Raw genomic sequence first — 18,338 nt, 5'->3', positions numbered from 1 at the left:
CCTCTGAGGTTGAGAATGTATGCGCTAGACTGAAAGCTAAAAATCCAAGAGTTGGTACAATACCAAACCTTTACATCTTTTTATGTCATGAACTTCACTTGATGTTTTAAATAGCGTATAGTAGTAAATGTTTAATTGTTGCAAATAACTGGGCAAAGGTAGGGAGGAGAATGAGTATGTGATCCAGTGAGAGTGGAAAATACAGATGCCATTGACCAAAATGGAAACAGAGCCTCTACAAGAAAGAAGTGAGAGAAGAGAGCATTTTTTTTTTTAGAAGAGAGCATTTAATGAACTTTTTCTGAAATATTGCATTTCTCCATCTTGTTCAGCACTGAACATTGAATAGGACTGTTCTTGATATATTCTTAGGAATTCAACACCTTTTTTGGGAATGAATAAATTCATCTAGCAGAACTGACAGCTCATTGAAGGTCAGCATATGTGAACTTCAGGGCTGTCTGATCACCTGTAAACTACAGAATTTACTTTCAGTAGTTCAATTAAGGTATCGGCTGGGAAAAAAAAGCGCACAACATAAAAGTTGAGAATTAGATTTTATTTGAGGACATTACTGAGTACTATAGCCTGGAAACAGCCTCTTTGACAGCTCTGAGAACTGTTCCAAAAAGGTAAGGGAGGAGTCAGGTTATATGGGAGTTTTTGCTGAAAAAAAAAAAAAAAAAAAGTAACTGAACATCATAATATTACTGCTAATTACAAAAAACAGACATCTAAAGTTAAGGATCCTATGTATGGGAAGATGCAGAGTCTGGGCTCATTGAAGTAATTCCTTTGATCTGCATCTTAACTATCTGGAGCCAGTACCTGTCTTTCTCTATCTTGAATTCCCCTCAGAGCACAAGGTGGTAGTGGCTGACGGCTTGATCATGGGCAACATTCGTTGTTTACTGATATGGAAGGCAAAATTTCTAACTCTAGATTAAATGTTCCAATTTACCAAAAAGTTTTGGAGATCAAGTATCATGGGGCTATTCTTATTTCCTTTTCTAAAAAAATTCTTTTCATTTACTTGGCTGGGCCAGGTCTTAGTTGTGGTATGCAGGGTCTTTGATCTTCATTGTGGCACTCAGGATCTTTAGTGGTGGCATGGTCAGCATGTGGGATCTAGCTCCCTGACCAGGACTGAACCTGGGCCCCCTGCATTGGGAGCACAGTCTTAGACAAACTTTCTACACCAGCCAAGCAAGGGGACTTTGGTGTACAAAAAGGCCAGAGATACAAAGACCACGGAGAACAAAACATTCTGTTTTTTTGATTTTCTGCTTTGTTTCCACTTTTCAGATTATAAACTCCCCAAAGGTAGGAAGTATATAGGCCCTGCTGAGATCTAGATGATAAGCGTTTAGATCCCTTCCCCAAGAGGCTGACAATCTAGTAGCATGGATATGACATGTTTTAAAACATTTTTTTAACTTTGGTCCCACACAATAAGGTATCTCAGATGGTTAAGAATCTGCCTGCAATACAGGAGACTTCGATTTGATCCCTGGGTCAGAAAGATCCCCTGGAGAAGGGAATGGCAACCACTCCAGTATTCTTCCCTACAGAATCCCATGGATAGACCATGGGGTCACAAAGAGTCAGATACAACTGAGCTACTAACACTTTGTACTTTCTTTTTCTACATGATAAGGCATACCTTGTTTTATTGCACTTTAAAAATACTGTTTTTTTTTTTTAACAAATTGAAGGTTTGTGGCAACACTGTGTTGTCAGATTGTCAGATGCTTAATATTTTTTAAGGAATAAAGTATTTTTAAAGTATGTGCTTTTTAAAGACATAATGCTACTGTATACTTAATAGATCATAGTATAGGGTAAATACATCTTTTATATGCTCTGGATACCAAAAAAATTGTATGACACAGATTATTGCAATATTCACTTTATTGCAGCAATCTGGAATGGAACTTGAAATATCTCCAGGCTACATTTGTACTTAAAGCTTGTTCACAAGTATAGCGAAAGCCTGTTAGGAAAAACAATGGGTGGATCAATTTTTGAAGAGAAGTGCCTACTTCAGGGACTTCCCTGGTGGTCCAGTGGCTAAGACTCCAAGGTCCCAATGCAGGTGTGCCCAATTCCAGTTTTCTTTGGGGAACTAGATCTCATGTGCTGCAACTAACAGATCACACACTGCAACTAACAGTTCACATGCCACAACTAAAGATCCTGCATACTGCAACTTAAGTTTCCACATGCCGCAACTAAGACCTGGTACAGTCAAAGAAATAAATACATTTTTAAAAATATTTAAGAAAAGAATATTCTACTTCAGTGAATAGAAAGTTATAGCTATGCTGGCTAAAAGCCAGATTCCCCTTGTCCCTCAAAAGTACATAGGGCATAATTTCATTACATAAAACTCTATGCTGGAGAAGGGCTTCCCAGGTGGCGCTACAGGTAAAGAATTGAAAGTCGCTCAGTTGTGCCTGGCTCTTTGAGACCCAATGGACTATACAGTCCATGGAATACTCCAGGCCAGAATACTGGAGTGTGTAGGCTCTCCCTTCTCCAGGGAATCTTCCAAACCCAGGGATCAATCCTGGGTCTCCTGTATTGCAGGCGGATTTTTTACCAGCTGAGCCCCAAGGGAAGCCCAAGTGGTAAAGAACCTGCATGCTAACACCAGAGATACAAAAGATGCAAGGTTGGATCCCTGGGTGGTGAGGAAGATCCCCTGGACAAGGGCACAGCAACCCACTTCAGTATTATTGCCTGGAGAATCCCATGGGCAAAAGAGCCTGGTGGGCTACTGTCCTCCATGGGCTCACAAATAGTCGGACACGATTTAGTGACTGAGCACTAGAATGTGCAAATTGATCTATAGTGACTGAAAGCACCTTAGTAGTTGTTAAGAGGGCTTCCCCAGTGGCTAAGGTGGTAAAGAATTGGCCTGCAATGCAGGAGACCCCAGTTCCATTCCTGGTTCGGGAAGATCCCCTGCAGAGAGGGAAAGGCTACCCATTCCAGTATTATGGCCTGGAGAATTCCACGGACAGTATAGTTCACGGGTTCGCAAACACACGACTGACTGACTGCCTTTCACTTAAGAGGCGGTGATGGGGAGGGACAAGATGGAGGAATTAAAAAGAGTGGAAGAAAATTTGGGGGTAATGAATACGTTCACAGTCTTCAGTGTGATGCTATCCTGGATATATCAGTATGTCAACACTTGTCAAATTGTATATTTTACTACGCATAGGTTGCTGTAGGTCAATTATTCCTCAAGAAAGCAGTTTTTAAAAGATTTAACAAAATCACATCACACAGGATCAGACAGAGGAACTCCTGACGCTTTTCTGGAGTATGAAAAGCAACATTTCATAAATTATCCCTAATTTTCAAACCTGGGCTGGTGCAAGAGCAAAGGTGAAGGTGAAGTCGCTCAGTCGTGTCCGACTCTTTGCGGCCCCATGGACACCAGGCTCCTCCGTCCATGGGATTTTCTAGGCAAGAGTACTGGAGCAGGTTGCCATTTCCTTCTCCAGGGAATCTTCCCGACCCAGGGATCGAACCCAGGTCTCCCACATTGTAGACAGACGCTTTACCAAGAGCAAAAGAAAGAAAGAAAACTTGCACTCTCTGGTTTAGGTGTGTGGTGTATGCGTGCCTGTGGGTGCTTTCTGAGGAAGGAAAGGCTAGTACCCACAGTTAAAGACAGAAGAATTTTTGCTGGCAGAAACGGAGGAAGCTAGAGGAAGAACATGATTTGGGGTAAGACAATTTTGCATTTTGGACGAGGAGAGAGTCACTTCTAAGGCCTCCACCCTAGCTGAGGCACAGCCAAAGGGCTAGGGAAAGCTGCTCAGAATGCAGAAAGAGGCCAGGCCGAGTAAGCAGAGATGAGACCACGTCGCAACTCCCGCCAGGGTCCCAGAGATCTGGAACCTTAACCCTCAGCTATCGCTTCCTTAAGTTCCACTCCCCAAGCTGAGGTAGACGTTTGTAGAAGTCCGGCCTACGTAGCCCACGCAGACCTGGGGAGAACAACCTACCCAACTCCGCTAACGCGGGCGGTGGGGGCAGGGCGCTCGTGCCCGGCGCGTGCGCGCGCGGCGCGCTGAGACGCGGCCTGGAAACGAGGGAACGCGCGCCCTCCACGTGACCCGCCCGGCGGGCGGCGACGCACATGACGCGCCCCTCACGTGGTCTGTCTCCAGCCCCGTCGCCGGCGGAGGCGGGCGCGGGCGCGTCCCTGTGGCCAGTCACCCGGAGGAGTTGGTCGCACAATTATGAAAGACTCGGTTTCTGCTGCTAGCGCCGGAGCTGAGTTAGTTCTGAGAAGGTTTCCCTGGGCTGTCCTTGTCCGGCGGCCTCTGCTGCCGCCTCCGGAGACGCTTCCCGATAGATGGCTACAGGCCGCGGAGGAGGAGGAGGTGGAGTTGCTGCCCTTCCGGAGTCCGCCCCGTGAGGAGAATGGTACTGGACCCAGTCAGGCCCCTGTGGGGGAATGGCCCGGGGGTTGCGATCAGGGAAGCAGGAGGACTCGGCTGGCAAGTGTGTGAGCGGAGCTGCTCTTCCTGGGGCGAAAGATCTCGGATTTTGCGTTGAGGCTTCCGGACTTGCCCTGACGGGACGGGAGTGCGGTTCTTTTAGCGGGTGAGGGGCAGGAAGCAGGTAGCAAATCTGGCGCCACAGCTTGTCGCGGGAATCCCCTGAGCGGAGCCCGGGCCCCGGGTAAGGCCCCTCGAGGCGGCAGAGGCGCGAGCCGGGGAGGACCTGGCAGAGCTGAGCGGCCGCAGCGCCCCAGACGCAGCGCTCAGCCTCCAAGCTCCGCATCTCCCGGGAGCGCGTTCCTCCTGGCGCTTGTTGCTGGCTGATAAGGGAGCCAAATGCTCTGCTCAAGTTCCGCAAGGAAGGGGAGGGAGGGCTGAGAAGGGAACAAAAAAGGGATAGAGGATACGGGTTTGGAACTATGCCTTGTTGGCTGCGCAACGAGTACTCCACAGGTACATTTTCTTTTAGAGCCAAAGAGGAGGGATTTGATGATATTGACGCTAGCTCTGATTTGGAATTTTCTTTAGCAATAATTGTTTTTATTGGGCTTCCCGGGTGGCTCAGTGGTAAAGAATCCGCTTGCCAACGCAGGAGACGCGGGTTCGATCCTTGGGGTCGGGAAGATCCCCTGGAGGAGGAAATGGCAACCCACTCGAGTAGTCTTGCCTGGGAAATCCCATGGACAGAGGAGCTTGGGGGGCTACAGTTTATAGGATCGCAAAGAGTGCGACACGACTGACTGACTAAAACAATAAGGGTTTTATTGGGGCGCTGCTGTAGGTACGCGAGGCGATGCGTTGTCTGGGTTTGTGTCTAACCATCTCCTTCGTTGCCGTAGAGAAGGGTTGGTCGTGTTTTAAACCAAAGGTGCAGAGAGGGATGCGGCGCATTGCAGCTTTTTGATAGAAGTTTTTGTTAAGGCCAGGAATAAATTAGAAAATTTCTTACAAAAAAAGTCATTTGAATCAGGGGCTTGAAAGAGCGGGTAGGTGTTCCTGGTCAGTACTTGAACTAGATAGGCGTCAGGCGAACAACTCTCCCTCTGCCGGAGTCTTGCAGGCATACTTTTCTCTAGAAACTAATTTAAATGCCACACAAAACTGAAACCACGAATATAGTTATGCTTTGACTAAATAGTGCATCTTTCCATTATTTTCCACCTTTTTGGGTAAATGTAAAGTCAATAAAAAATTTACCTTTTTTCATAATTTTTAAAGAGGATTTAAGTTCATCTACCAACACTAAACTTTAACATTTATTAGTTAAGTGGATTTTAAGGGAAGCTTTTTTTTTTTTTCGGTGGGGGGGTTGAATCAAAGTGGTTTTTATTAAAAAAAAACAGCAAGGCATTAATACTGACTCTTCAGTGATGTTTCTCATTTTCTTAGATGGTAAATGGCATACATTGAACATACCATTTAAGTATTCAGAAAAAATTTAGATACATTAGAAAATGGAAATGAAGGTGATTCATCATCTTCAAAACCATCGCTTCCTACTGTTTTGTTAAAGCAACCAGATGACTTTATTTCTAGTGACTTTCTAGTAAAAGTCAATTTCTTAGTCTACCTCAGGTGCTGTTCTTAAGTCCAGCCTCTTAATGTCTTGCTGTTTACATACATTGAAATGCAGCTTTCAAAATTTAAGATGTGGTCTGAGTTTTTCTTGTGTTTGCTGTGTTTCCACTTTGTCCTTTTATATATGTGTATATAGCAAATGCACTCTCCCAGACAACATGTTTGTATACAACATTATTGTTTCTACAGGGAGAAATTCTCACTTTAAAATTTGACAAGAAGAATCTGGTTTTATTTTTTATGTTTCTTGGGTCCTGACTGCTGTTGAGTCCTGTGATTTTGCCTACAATTTCCAATTGTAGTGAAACCTTAGGATAACCTAAGACTGAGGTTCTCCAATAATGATAATTTGTTGATCCTCCTAAACTTTAAAGTCAACATTGTGCCCTGAAAGTTTCCCTAAGTATGTTGTAGTTATAATTCCTACTGTAAAATCTGTTTAAGACTTATGTTTCTGGTAGTCATTTTCTTCTTTGACACTAAGAGAAAGTGTACAAGAATGTTCTGCACTGCTTTGAAACTAATCAGCCAAATGACCACAAAACAAAAAAATACCAAGAAATACAAGTTAAACTGGCATGGAATAAAATTTCTTACAGAATTAAAAGCTATGGCTCTTAGAAGTATTTGTTTTATTCATTTGGTTAACACTTGATATTTACTATATTCTAAGTACAGAGTCGGACATGACTTAAAATGACTTAGCACGCAGCACTCACCAGCACTGGAGTGGCAGAGATGTGATAGACAAGTTTCCTACTTTCAAACCACCTACATTCTGGTTATTTATGTAAGAACTAACTACCTGTCTGTTGTCAAAGGAAGATGCCTACATTACTTCACAAAACAAATAGTTAAGTGTCTACTGTGTTGCAGATTCTATGATACTCTGTCTTGAAGGGCAGTATAGATATGCAAAGAAGCAAGAGTTCAGTTCAGTCGTTCAACCATGTCTGACCCTTTGCTATCCCATGGACTGTGACACACCAGGCTTCCCTGTCCATCACCAACTCCCAGCGCGTGCTCAAACGCATGTCCATTGAGTTGGTGATGCCATCCAACCATCTCATCCTGTCCTCCCTTTCTCCTCCTGCCTTCAGTCTTTCCCAGCATCAGGGTCTTTTCCAATGAGTCAGTTCTTCACATCAGGAGGCCAAAGTATTCGAGGTTCAGCTTCAGCATCAGTCCTTCCAATGAATATTCAGGACTGATTTCCTTTAGAATTGACTGGTTTGATTATTGCGTAGATTACTGTGAAAGTATAGGGTAATCAGACAGAAAAGGAAGTCTGGGTAAGCTTGCAAAGGAGCTGATATTAAAGGTGAGTCTTGTACCGTGTGTGCTAAGTTGCTTCAGTTGTGTCCAACTTTTTGTAACCCCCTAGACTGTAACCTGCCAGACTCCTCTTTCCATGGGATTTTCCAGGCAAGAATACTGGAGTGGGTTGCCATGCCCTCATCCAGGGGATCTTCCTTACCCAGCGGTCAAACCAGTGTCTCACATCTGCATTGGCTGACAGGTTCTTTACCAGTAGGACCACCTGAGAAGAGGCAATAGTAATTAATTAACCTGGAAGTAGAAGAGATGTAGAATTGGTGGTTTTAGTTTAAGGGAACTGAGCTTTAGAAGAGAAGAAGCATCCATAGTTCATCTGAGATCTATTATACAAGTGCTGTACATAGTTTAGAATGAGTAGAGTATGAGATGATACAGTGTACTAGTGCGAGTGTTATGAAGATAGGCAGGGACCAGTTTTCTGGGGACAAGGTATGTCAGGAAGAGAAGTCTTGATTTTATTCTGGAGATTAAGGATCCACTGAAGGAACAGTATGGAAGGTGAATTGCTGTGTGTTTAAACTAAAAACAGATCATAAGAAGTCTTTAGCAACATTCTGAGCAAAATATTTAGGACTTGAAATAAAGAAGATGGAAAGAAGGAACCAACTGAGGTGTTTAGTAGGAGTTAGAATATTCAGAACTTGGTTCCTTCAGGGAAGGGTGTTTGTGTATGTGTCAGCACATGTCAGTAGTAAGGACCAGACATAAAATGAAAACGTGAAATAGCTGAAGTCATTATTTTAATACGTGCACAATGTAATGTTTAAAGGCAGTACTTAAAATGTGTATTTTTGATTTTGATTTTTAAATGAAGATCTATTGATGCAAAAACCTCTTAAGATTTAATTTTGAGAGTTTTGCCAGTCATAGATATTTTTGATACAGTGCTCTGACATTCTCTTTCTTTAACATTCTAATGTGGGAAATTTGAAACATATAAAGGTGTAATAGTAAAATGAATCACCATATACCCATGACCCGTTTCAACAGTTTGAAACATGTGAATATTGTTTCTTCTATTAACTCTCTCATTCTCCATCAACTGGATAATTTAAAAACAAATCACAGACATGTTCGGTCTTTAAATACTTCATTATGTTCATCTGTAAATCCACAGTACTGTTGTGCTCAGTCGTGTTCGATTCTTAGCTTCCCCATGGACTGTATCCCACTAGGCTCGTGGTCCATGGGTTTTTGCAGGCAAGAATACTGGAGTGGGTTGCCATTTCCTATCTGCAGGGATCTTCCCAATCCAGGGATCAAACCTGAGTCTCTTGCATCTCCTGCGTTGGCAGGCGGGTTCTTTACCACTGCACTTCCTAGGAATCTCTTACAGTACTATTAGCACACTCAAAATTAATAATTCTTTAATATCATTAAATATTCAGCATATTGCCTTAATTCTTATTTTTTTTCCGCAATTGATTTGTTTGAATCAGGGTCCAAAGAAGTCTACATAGCATTTGGTTTGATAAATGATTGTCAGTCTCTGTGTCTCCCTGCCAACTGCTTTTTTTCCAGTCTTGTGATTTACCATTTAATGAGGGTGAAGGGGGAATGCATTTCCTTTGCCCTGCAGAATTTCTCACAGTTGGGATTTTGTTGCATGTATCCGTGTGGCATCATGTAGCATGTTCCTTTCTCTTCTGTATTTCCTGTGAACTCGTGGTTGATCTTAAGACTCTTAGATTCTTGTTCGATTTTTGGTAAGACTACTTAACAGGTAGTGAAGTACTTTGTATTGAATTACATTAATAAGTACATACTGTGGCGGTTTTTCTCTTTGGGGTGTTAAAGATTATCTAGTGGGTTGCTGTTGTCAGCTGCCTGATCTTTTAATCGTGAAGTTTCCCATCATATGTTCACATAATAGTAGCAGTTGATGATTATTGCCATTGCTTAGTTATTTCATTCTGGATTTCTCTTTCTCCTTTTTGGCAGGGGTGATGGGGGAAACCTTTCAGCATGTGATTAAATTGTACAGTTTTTTTGGGGGGTGGGTAACAGCTTTTTAAATGCCTGTTTTAACTTTGATGCCTGGAGACAAACTTCAGAGTGGCTGAGATTTGTTTAGAATATGAGCAACTTTTGGCTGTCTGTGGGAATTTGAACTGAGTCATTTATGTGAGTTAGTATTAAAAAAAAAACTTAGAAGTGTGTCACTTTTATAGTGTACTTTGCAAATTATTAGATTAGTTTGAATATTGGTAAAAACTGTGACTTGGAGAATTGGACCTCTTCTAGTTTGTCTTTATAAAAACAATTGGTTTCATTTGGTTTAAGTTCATACATTTATATATTTTGTTCACCCTTTGGTTTGGTTCACCTTGGATTTAGAAAATTATTCTGAATCTTTTGGGGGAACATGTGTTTAGTTTCCTGACCATTTAAAGGTTTTAGAACCCTGTTAAAGAAATTTTAGATATGGAGGTAAGCAGTTCTTTGAAACTGATAGACATGCCTATTCACTGAAGCATTTTTTGCCAAGTCACACTCTTTTACGAGCATCACTGTTACTGTGTCTGTGAAAGGCAGATGATAATCTTTTTTCTACTTGACTCCAGGAGCAGTATTCGGATTAAACTGTTTGTCCTTCCTTGTGTCATGAAAACATGTTCGTAACACCTCAACTATCCCAGCTACCACACTTCTGGAAACTTCAACCTTTGGAAGCCCAACTCCTCATAGAAGGGAAAAAAAGATTTTGAGCCAAGCCATTATCAGAAATATGGCAACCTTGAGCCCAGAGTTCACTGGTTGAAAAATATGTGCAAAGTGAAATTTAATAGGCTTACTTACCTACTTTCCTCTGACAGTTCGGTAGCACACTAGAAATGATAGAAGTTATCTGGGAAGCAGACTGCTACTGCAAGGAGGAGACTGGAGAAACATTCACTAGAATAGAAAAACAGGACTGTGAATTACCCTTTAGTATGTGAACCAGGTCTTCCTTGCTTTTGAGTATTTCACCATACCCAATACCTGGAAGGGCTTCCTTTAGTAAAGAATCTGCCTGTAATGCAGGAGACCCCGGTTTGATTCCTGGGTTGGAAAGATCCTCTGAAAAAGAGATAGGCTACCCACTCCAGTATTCTTGGGCTTCCCTTGTGGCTTAGCTGGAAAAGAATCTGCCTGCAATGTGGGAGACCTAGGACTGATCCCTGGGTTGGGAAGATCCCTTGGAGAAGGGAAAGGCTACCCACTCCAGTATTCTGGCCTGGAATTTTCCATGGAGTGTATAGTCTATGGGATCACAAGGAGCTGGACACGACTGAGCCACTTTCACTTTCTTTCACATTCTCAGTACCTGGAAGATACTCTACCCAGAAGGTACTCCTGACTAAAAAACCTGTGTGATAGGCTTTAGACAAATTTTCACAATATTAGCTAACATGTATTAGCATATTAGCATTTTGGAGAAGGAAATGGCAACCCACTCCAGTATCCTTGGCTAGAGAATCCCATGGACAGAGATGCCTGGTGGGCTACAGTCCATGGTGTCACAAAGAGTCAGACATGACTAAGGGACTAATATTAGCATTTAGCTGTCATTGTTCTAAGTGCTTTGAAAAAGTGAAAGTGTTGTGCCTGACTCTGTGACCTCATGGGCTGTCGCCCACCAGGCTCCTCTGTCCATGGAATTCTTCAGGCAAGCATACTGGAGTATGCCTTTGGATGCTTTTGTAGTGTTGCTACATAGAGTATATATACTATGTTCTGGTCCTTTGGTGTTCCTAAGTTTGGTATATATAGAATTATGTACATCTTTTTATGGATCTTGGTTTTTCATTGAAGTATGCTGCTAAGTCGCTTCAGTCGTGTCCAACTCTGTGCGACCCTATAGACGGCAGCCCACCAGGCTCTGCCATCCCTGAGATTCTCCAGGCAAGAACACTGGAGTGGGTTGCCATTTCCTTCTCCAATGCATGAAAGTGAAAAGTCAAAGGGAAGTCGCTCAGTCATGTCCGACTCTTAGCGACCCCATGGACTGCAGCCCACCAGGCTTCTCCGTCCATGGGATTTTCCAGGCATGAGTACTGGAGTGGGTGCCATAGCTGATTTGAAATATTGTACTAGTTTCAGATGTACAACAGTGATTCAATATTTTTATACATTATACTGCGTTTAAAGTTATTATAAAATACAGGATATAGTCCCTGTGCTGCACAATATATCCTTATAGCTTATTGGTTTTTTTTTTTTTTCATTTTAATGAAATTAGGTTTTGGAGATTGTCATGTTGATACATGTAAGGTTTAGTTTATCCCTTTGAGCTGCTATATATTATTCCACTGTAGGAATATACTGTATGTTATCCATTTTACTGTTACTGGGCATTTAAGTTGTTTCCAGTTTTTTATTAATGATGTAACATTCTTGTGTATATCATGAGAATTTTTCTAGGAAGTATATAAATGGAGTTGCTGGGTCATGGGGTAGGTGCATCTTCACCTTTGTAGGTATTACTGGAGTGTTGACTAAAGTAGTTGTGCAGTTTCCACTCCCTCTAGAACTGTGTAAAAATTCCCTTTCTTTTTCCAACATCTTTGCCAGCATTTAATTGCTTAGGTTCTTCTATTTTGCCCAACCCATGAATGTAAAGTAGTTCCTCATTGTTCTAATTTGCATGTCCCTGGCCATGAATAATGTGTGTCATTTCAGGTTAAAAGTTTCTGGCTATGGTTTCTTTCCTTCTGGTGAATTCCATTTGCTCAGTTTTCGAATGAATTTTATTTTTCTTCTTTATTTACTCGTAGAAGTTCTGTATGTAGTCTGGACAGTATTTTTTGTTGTTTTTTTGTTTTATGAGCTACAAATATCTTCTCCAGTCTCTAACTTTTTAAGTTTTTATTTTGTTAACAGTGGACTATTTACTTATTTTTAGATTGTTGATGTATATTGGTTTTTAGTGTAATAAGTTATCAGTATTTTCATTATAGCCCGAACTTTCTCTTATATTGAAGTCATAAAGCTATTTATTTTTATTTTTGGTAGAAGTTGTAAAGTTTTGCTTTTTCACATTATGACTTAACCCATCTAGTATTCATTTTGGATTCTAGTGTAATGTATACATATAATAATCATACTGTCTCCTGATTTGTATTGCTCTCTCTGAAATTGCTGGGTCGTGTCCAACTCTTTGCAACCCCATGGACTGTAGCCTACCAGGCTCCTCTGTCCTTGGGATTCACCAGGTAAGAATACTGGTGTGGATTGCCATTTCCTCCTCCAGGGGATCTTCCCAACCCAGGGATCAAACCCAAGTCTCCTGAATTGCAGACAGACGCTTTACTCTCTGAGCCATCAGGGAAGCCCATTGCTCTCTCTAGCACTCACCAAGTTTTCTTAAGTGCGAGTTTCTGTTTCCAAGTGATTTATTCCATTTTTCTGTTTGTCTTTTTTGTCAGTGTATTTATTTGGATTTTTTAGTAATCTTAGGTGTCTCCGTAACATTTCCTGACTTTGTATAAGAGACGAAATTTTTTGCCAACATATGTATCATCCTTTTTCTCATAAAACAATAAGTTTTGATCCTTTTTCATTTTAATAAAAATTCTTTATGGTAAAATGATAAATTGTTCTAAGTTAGACTTTATTTAGAATACCCGAGAAATAAATTACTGCTGTTTGAGCTAAATTAAAGTTGGTCACTTTTTAGACTCAGTGTCTTATCTTCAGTTACTTAATATGTTGGACTCCATGGAATGGCACAGTGGCAACTGCTCATACTTACCTTTACCAGACATTTTCTATCTTTTAAATTGGAGCAGTACTGTAGTGGTAAGCAGGCAGGGTAGCAATCTCCATGAGGTCAGCAGGGCAGCAAAACCAACAGAAAATAAGATTAAATATAGAAGTTGGACTCTCTTTGCAGACACAGTCATGGTATGAATCTGATTCTTTTTATTTATTTTTGGCAAAAGTCTAACAGTTTATTGGAGCAGACTAGAAAAGTAGTCACTAAAATGACAAAAACAGTTTTTAAAAAAACTTATAATTTTATATTGAAAACAATTAACCAAATTTTATTTTTTAATTTGTAAAACTTTACCAACTATTTATTACTCCACAGAAGCTTTTCAGCAGTGTCTTTAAAACCTGTTCGGAGAGTTCACATCTGAATTATCAATAATATCTAATTAGTTAAGTGATTGGCAGCCTTTTAAGCAAAAGAGCAGAACTCTGTAGAGTAGGGGCCTGAGTGCCAGGTCTCCTACAGAGGAAATCAAAGAATGCCAGCCATTTTCAACATTTTGCTTCAAGCTAGCCTTAAGTTTTCTTTGTCATTATGCCTTTGCTGACGGACATGTTGTCCAGTGTACAAAATTACCGCAGAACTCAGAATTTCTAGATCTGCAGTGTCATTTAACTTTTGTAAGCTATTGCAGTTTATTAGTAGGCAAGCTTCCTTTTCATTTGATTGGCTTTTCTTTGAAATATGGGTCACATTTTCCTGTTTCTTCTTACATCTAGTAATTTTTGATTATATCATAGATGTTGTGAATGTTATCTTGGAGAGACTGTGAGTTCTGTTTTAGTCCTCTGAAGATTATTGATTTTCTCTTTTAAAGTAGTTGCTACTGATGGAATGTTTGTGTCTTCCCAAAACTCAGTGTTGATGTTATTTAAAGACGGGGCTTTGGGAAAGTAGTTAGAATTAGAGGAGTCATGAAGGTGGGGTCATTATACAGAGACCAGAGAGCTTGCTCCCTATCCCCACCTTGTGAGGACACAGTGAAAAGACAGCTGTCTGCAATCCAGGGAGGGGCTCTCAGACACAGACCTTACTGGCCCCTTGATCTTGGATTCCAGTTTCTAGAACTTGGAGAAAATGAATTTTGGTTGTTGAAACCGAAGTTAAGTCTTATGGTATTTGTATGGCAGTCAGGCTTCCCTGGTGGCTCAGAGGTTAAAGTGTCTGCCTCCAATGCAGGAGACCTGGGTTCGATCCCTGGGTCGGGAATATCCCCTGGAGAAGGAAATGGTAACCCACTCCAGTATTCTTGCCTGGAGAATCCCATGGATGGAGGAGCCTGGTGGGCTACAGTCCATGGGGTCGCAAAGAGTCGGACACGACTGAGCAACTTCACTTCACTTTTCACTTCATGGCAGTCAGAACACATTAGGATAGTAGTTGATTAACCTGACTGTACTCACATTCCAAACTCTGACTCCTTCAATGGGCAATAAAAATATCTATTCAGTTAGTTACTCTATTCTTAACTGACCTGCTTGGAATCTGCCCCATGTATGCATGCTTCATGGGTCAGCTAGATTTCAGCAGTGTTAATATGCAGCATTTAGGGTTCCCTTTTTTTGTGACTCTGTCCTATGCAGGGCTTTTCCCATCACTTTCCAGCTGCTGTTGTCACCTTGAAGTTTGTATTCTGGTTCTTCAAGCCAGTAAAACTATGGAATTTCTATTGGAGTTTTAGCTACTTAGTAGGTATGCAGTGGGGCCTCTCTTAGCCATAAAATAGGAAACTCACTCAGTACTGTTCCTTTATCCTGAGTACAAACTTCATCTGATTCCTTCCTGCTTTTGGTTGCCTGTTCAGTGCTGCTAAGTATTTTTTTTTTTTTTTGATCCTGAGTTTATGGTTATTATCTTCAGAGCTTTAATCCAATAGAAGCTCCATAGCTGGAGGCTCCTTTCTAATATTAATATATAGAATTGTTGGGTGTATTTAGTTGTAAAAATAGATTGATTGAATTTCAGTGTTACCTTGAAGTAGAACTTTTAAAGCAGTCCTTCCCCCCCCACCCCCCCCGCCTCAATTTTCACTATATAGTCAAGAAGGATGTGCTGGTACTGATTTGAAGAGTAGGATGTGGTTAGTAGACTTATTTGTAGCATATATACCCCTTATTGCTAGGAGACAAATAGGAAGAATTTATAATTGAATTTTGAAGCGTTGTTAAAATATGACTGTGTGTGGGGCATTTTGCTAAAAACATGGATCATAATCTTCAGAGCAACTTTGTGAAATAGGTATGTCATTCTATTTTATGGGTGAGGAAACAGAAGTTCAGACACTTAAGGTTGCATTAATAGAATAACCAACAATGAACAGGTTATTCTGAACTCCAGAATCTGATCTCTTTTACCACTGAAGATCACGTTTCCCTCTTTTGCTAATATTCTGTGGTTATTATAGTTGGTTTTTACTTTACCTAGAACATTTAAGTTTAGGAATTTTCAGATTTGTGTTTGTAGTGTGCCATCTTTTGGTAAAATACAGTAATGCAGTCTAGCAAAAGAAGTATAAAATTAGGAATTTTTATATGTATTTATAATCCAGGGCACATTTTATTGGATACTTGATGGTAGAGCAGAAACTCAAGAGTTTCAAAAATTATAGAAACCTATTATTGGGAATGATTTGCCATTATCAGCTGGGATATGTCACTGTCAGGCATAGGAAGCCAAACTCTAATGTAATCAATGAATGCCATAAATGATAAAACTGGTGTGTATGGGGAGAATATATTTACATTTGGTGTTCACACAAACAGGAGAGGTGGCAAACCCTTGAAATAAACTTGGTGAGTAATGAAGGTAGGGGAAACTGTGATAGTCTTGAAGTGTGGTAATGTTTTTGTATGTCTCTGTAGGCACAAAATTTGATAAAAATTTGTGAGCATCAGAGTGACACCATGTAAGTGACTTAGCCAGAGGGTTTGCTAAAGTTTTGGATGGATTTGTCAGAGACTACTATGAAAGATTTGAAGTTGTGAAGAGATAGTACTGGCTGTTTGTTTATTATTTTTGATAAGAATGATAAAATGAAACTAACTCTGAGTACATTTCTACCAGGTCCTGCAATTTAACAGTGTTCCTGTTTGGGTAGTTTTATATTTTATCATAATAGACAAATGAGTACTGAAAGAAAGTGAAAGTGTTAGTCACTCAGTTGTGTCCCACTCTTTGCCACCTCATGGACTGTAGCCTGCCAGGTTCCTCTGTCCATGGAATTCTCCAGGCAAGAATACTGGAGTGATTAGCCATTCTCTTCTCCAGGGCATCTTCCTAACACAGGCATTGAACCCATGTCTCCTGCATTGCAGACAGATTCTTTACCATCTGAGCCACCAGGAAGCCCCAAATGAGTACTAGAAGGGACTCAAGTGTTTTAGTTTGTTGTTGATTGAAAGTGACCATTTCTGGGGAAGAAAGCTAGGTATATGTACCCAAACACTAGATATTTTTTTCCTCAGTAATGTTTAGATTTTCATGTTTACATCTATTTATTTAATGCCTTTTCTATTGAAATTCCTGCAGAAAAAAATAACTTTGTTCATGTACATCTAAAACTCTCTAGCCCCATCTCGTTTTTCCTGTCTTTAGAAAGCAACTCTTAATACAAGGGTCTACTGGGATTGTAGGCCTGGTAGAAGGGACACTAATAATATCCAAGAAACAATGCAGGGGAAGAATCTGAAGGACGTGGCATAAACTTGTTAGGTTGAATTGGCTCAGTGGAATTGTGAGATTTTTTTGTGGGAAGCTTTTGTGAGATTTAGAGCATAGGTTGGCAAACTATGCCATGTGTACCAACTCTGGCCAAGGCCTGTTCTGGCCAAGGCCTGAGCTCAGAATGGTTCTTATATTTTTTAGTGGTTGAAAAACAAAACAGTATGTGATAGAGGCAGTAAGTGGTCCAAAAAGCCTAAAATATTTACCATTTGGCTCTTAATAGAAAAAATTTGCTGATTGCCCATATAGAGTATAGCCATACTTCTCTAAGTGCAAGTTGCTCAGTCGTGTCCGACTCTTTGCGACCCTATGCCAGAAGACTGGGGTGGCTGGCTATGTCCTCCTCCAGGGGATCTTCTGAACCAGCGTCTCTTATGTCTACTGCGTTGGCAGGCAGGTTTTTTGCCACTAGTGCCACTTGGAAAGCCCACTGTTGTGAATGGAGCATTCCATAAGTTCCATCAGGTAAAACTGACTGATAGTGTTTAAGTCTACTCTGTTCTTTCTAGCTTTCTGCCTAGTTATCCAGTCAAGAAAAAGAGGTGCGAAAAAGGGGGATGTGAATTGTACAAGATTGCATTTCTTAACCTTTATCTAAGCCGTATATTTTCAAGTTCTCCCTAAGGTGTTTTCCTCTTGACAGAACTCCTTAAAAAGGTCCGCTGTATTGTTAATTAATAAATTTGCTCATGTTGTGTTCACTTTTCACTCATCTTTCATTCATGCTGTAGGCTTTAGGCCTATACTCATGAATTGCAAATAATTTAGTTTTTTAAAAAACATACAGTTCATACTGAAGCAATCTGAGTGCTTCTCATGCTTGTATATTGCCACTGTTTTAGTGTGTTATTTGCATATCTTAAATGTTTAGTTCTAGAATCTGATTTTGATGGACTTCATTACTGTATCATAGGACTGAGCTGCCTTTTTGTTTGCAAATAAGCTCACAGGGAGAAATTCCAAACAAATCTTTTATCTTGCTTTAACAACCAGTAAAAATATAGCAGTAAGTACAATCACTGAGCTGTTCTCCCCCACCCCAGCACAGTTCCAGTTTTTCTAAAAGAGAGAAACAACCCTTTAAAAGATAAATCACAGTATAATTTTTGTTATTATAAACCCATTTTTATAATTTAAAGTTTTATTTATTAATTTGGCCATGCCACGTCTTAGTTGCAGCACTGAGAATCTTTAGTTGCAACGTGTGAGGAAATCTATAGTTTTCCTGGCCAGCGATTGAACCCAGGCCGCCTACATTGGGACACGGAGTCTTTAGCCATTGGACCACCAGGGAAGTCCCTGCATTAAAAAAAAAAATTTCTTTACTTTTGGCTGTGCTGCATCTTTGTTGCCGAGAGGGCTTTTCCTCAGTTGTGGCGAGCAAGGGCTCCTCTCTAGTTGCGGGCTTCTCATTGTGGTGG

At 40.7% G+C, this 18,338-nt stretch overlaps 1 protein-coding gene across 1 annotated transcript in view; it reads left to right on the top strand.

Moving 5' to 3' along the window:
* TRPM7 (transient receptor potential cation channel subfamily M member 7) overlaps positions 4,158-18,338 on the top strand; it is a 108,658-nt gene continuing 94,477 nt past the window's right edge. The window contains exon 1 of the mRNA XM_005685780.3: positions 4,158-4,446. Coding sequence (XP_005685837.1) covers positions 4,444-4,446 — 3 coding nt within the window. The 5' untranslated portion in view covers positions 4,158-4,443. The remainder of the gene's footprint in view (positions 4,447-18,338) is intronic.

This window comes from Capra hircus, chromosome 10, assembly GCF_001704415.2.
Source record: "Capra hircus breed San Clemente chromosome 10, ASM170441v1, whole genome shotgun sequence".
Lineage (NCBI taxonomy): Eukaryota > Metazoa > Chordata > Mammalia > Artiodactyla > Bovidae > Capra > Capra hircus.
The sequence above is the reverse complement of the archived record's forward strand: the minus strand, read 5'-3'. Positions and strand labels throughout refer to the sequence as shown.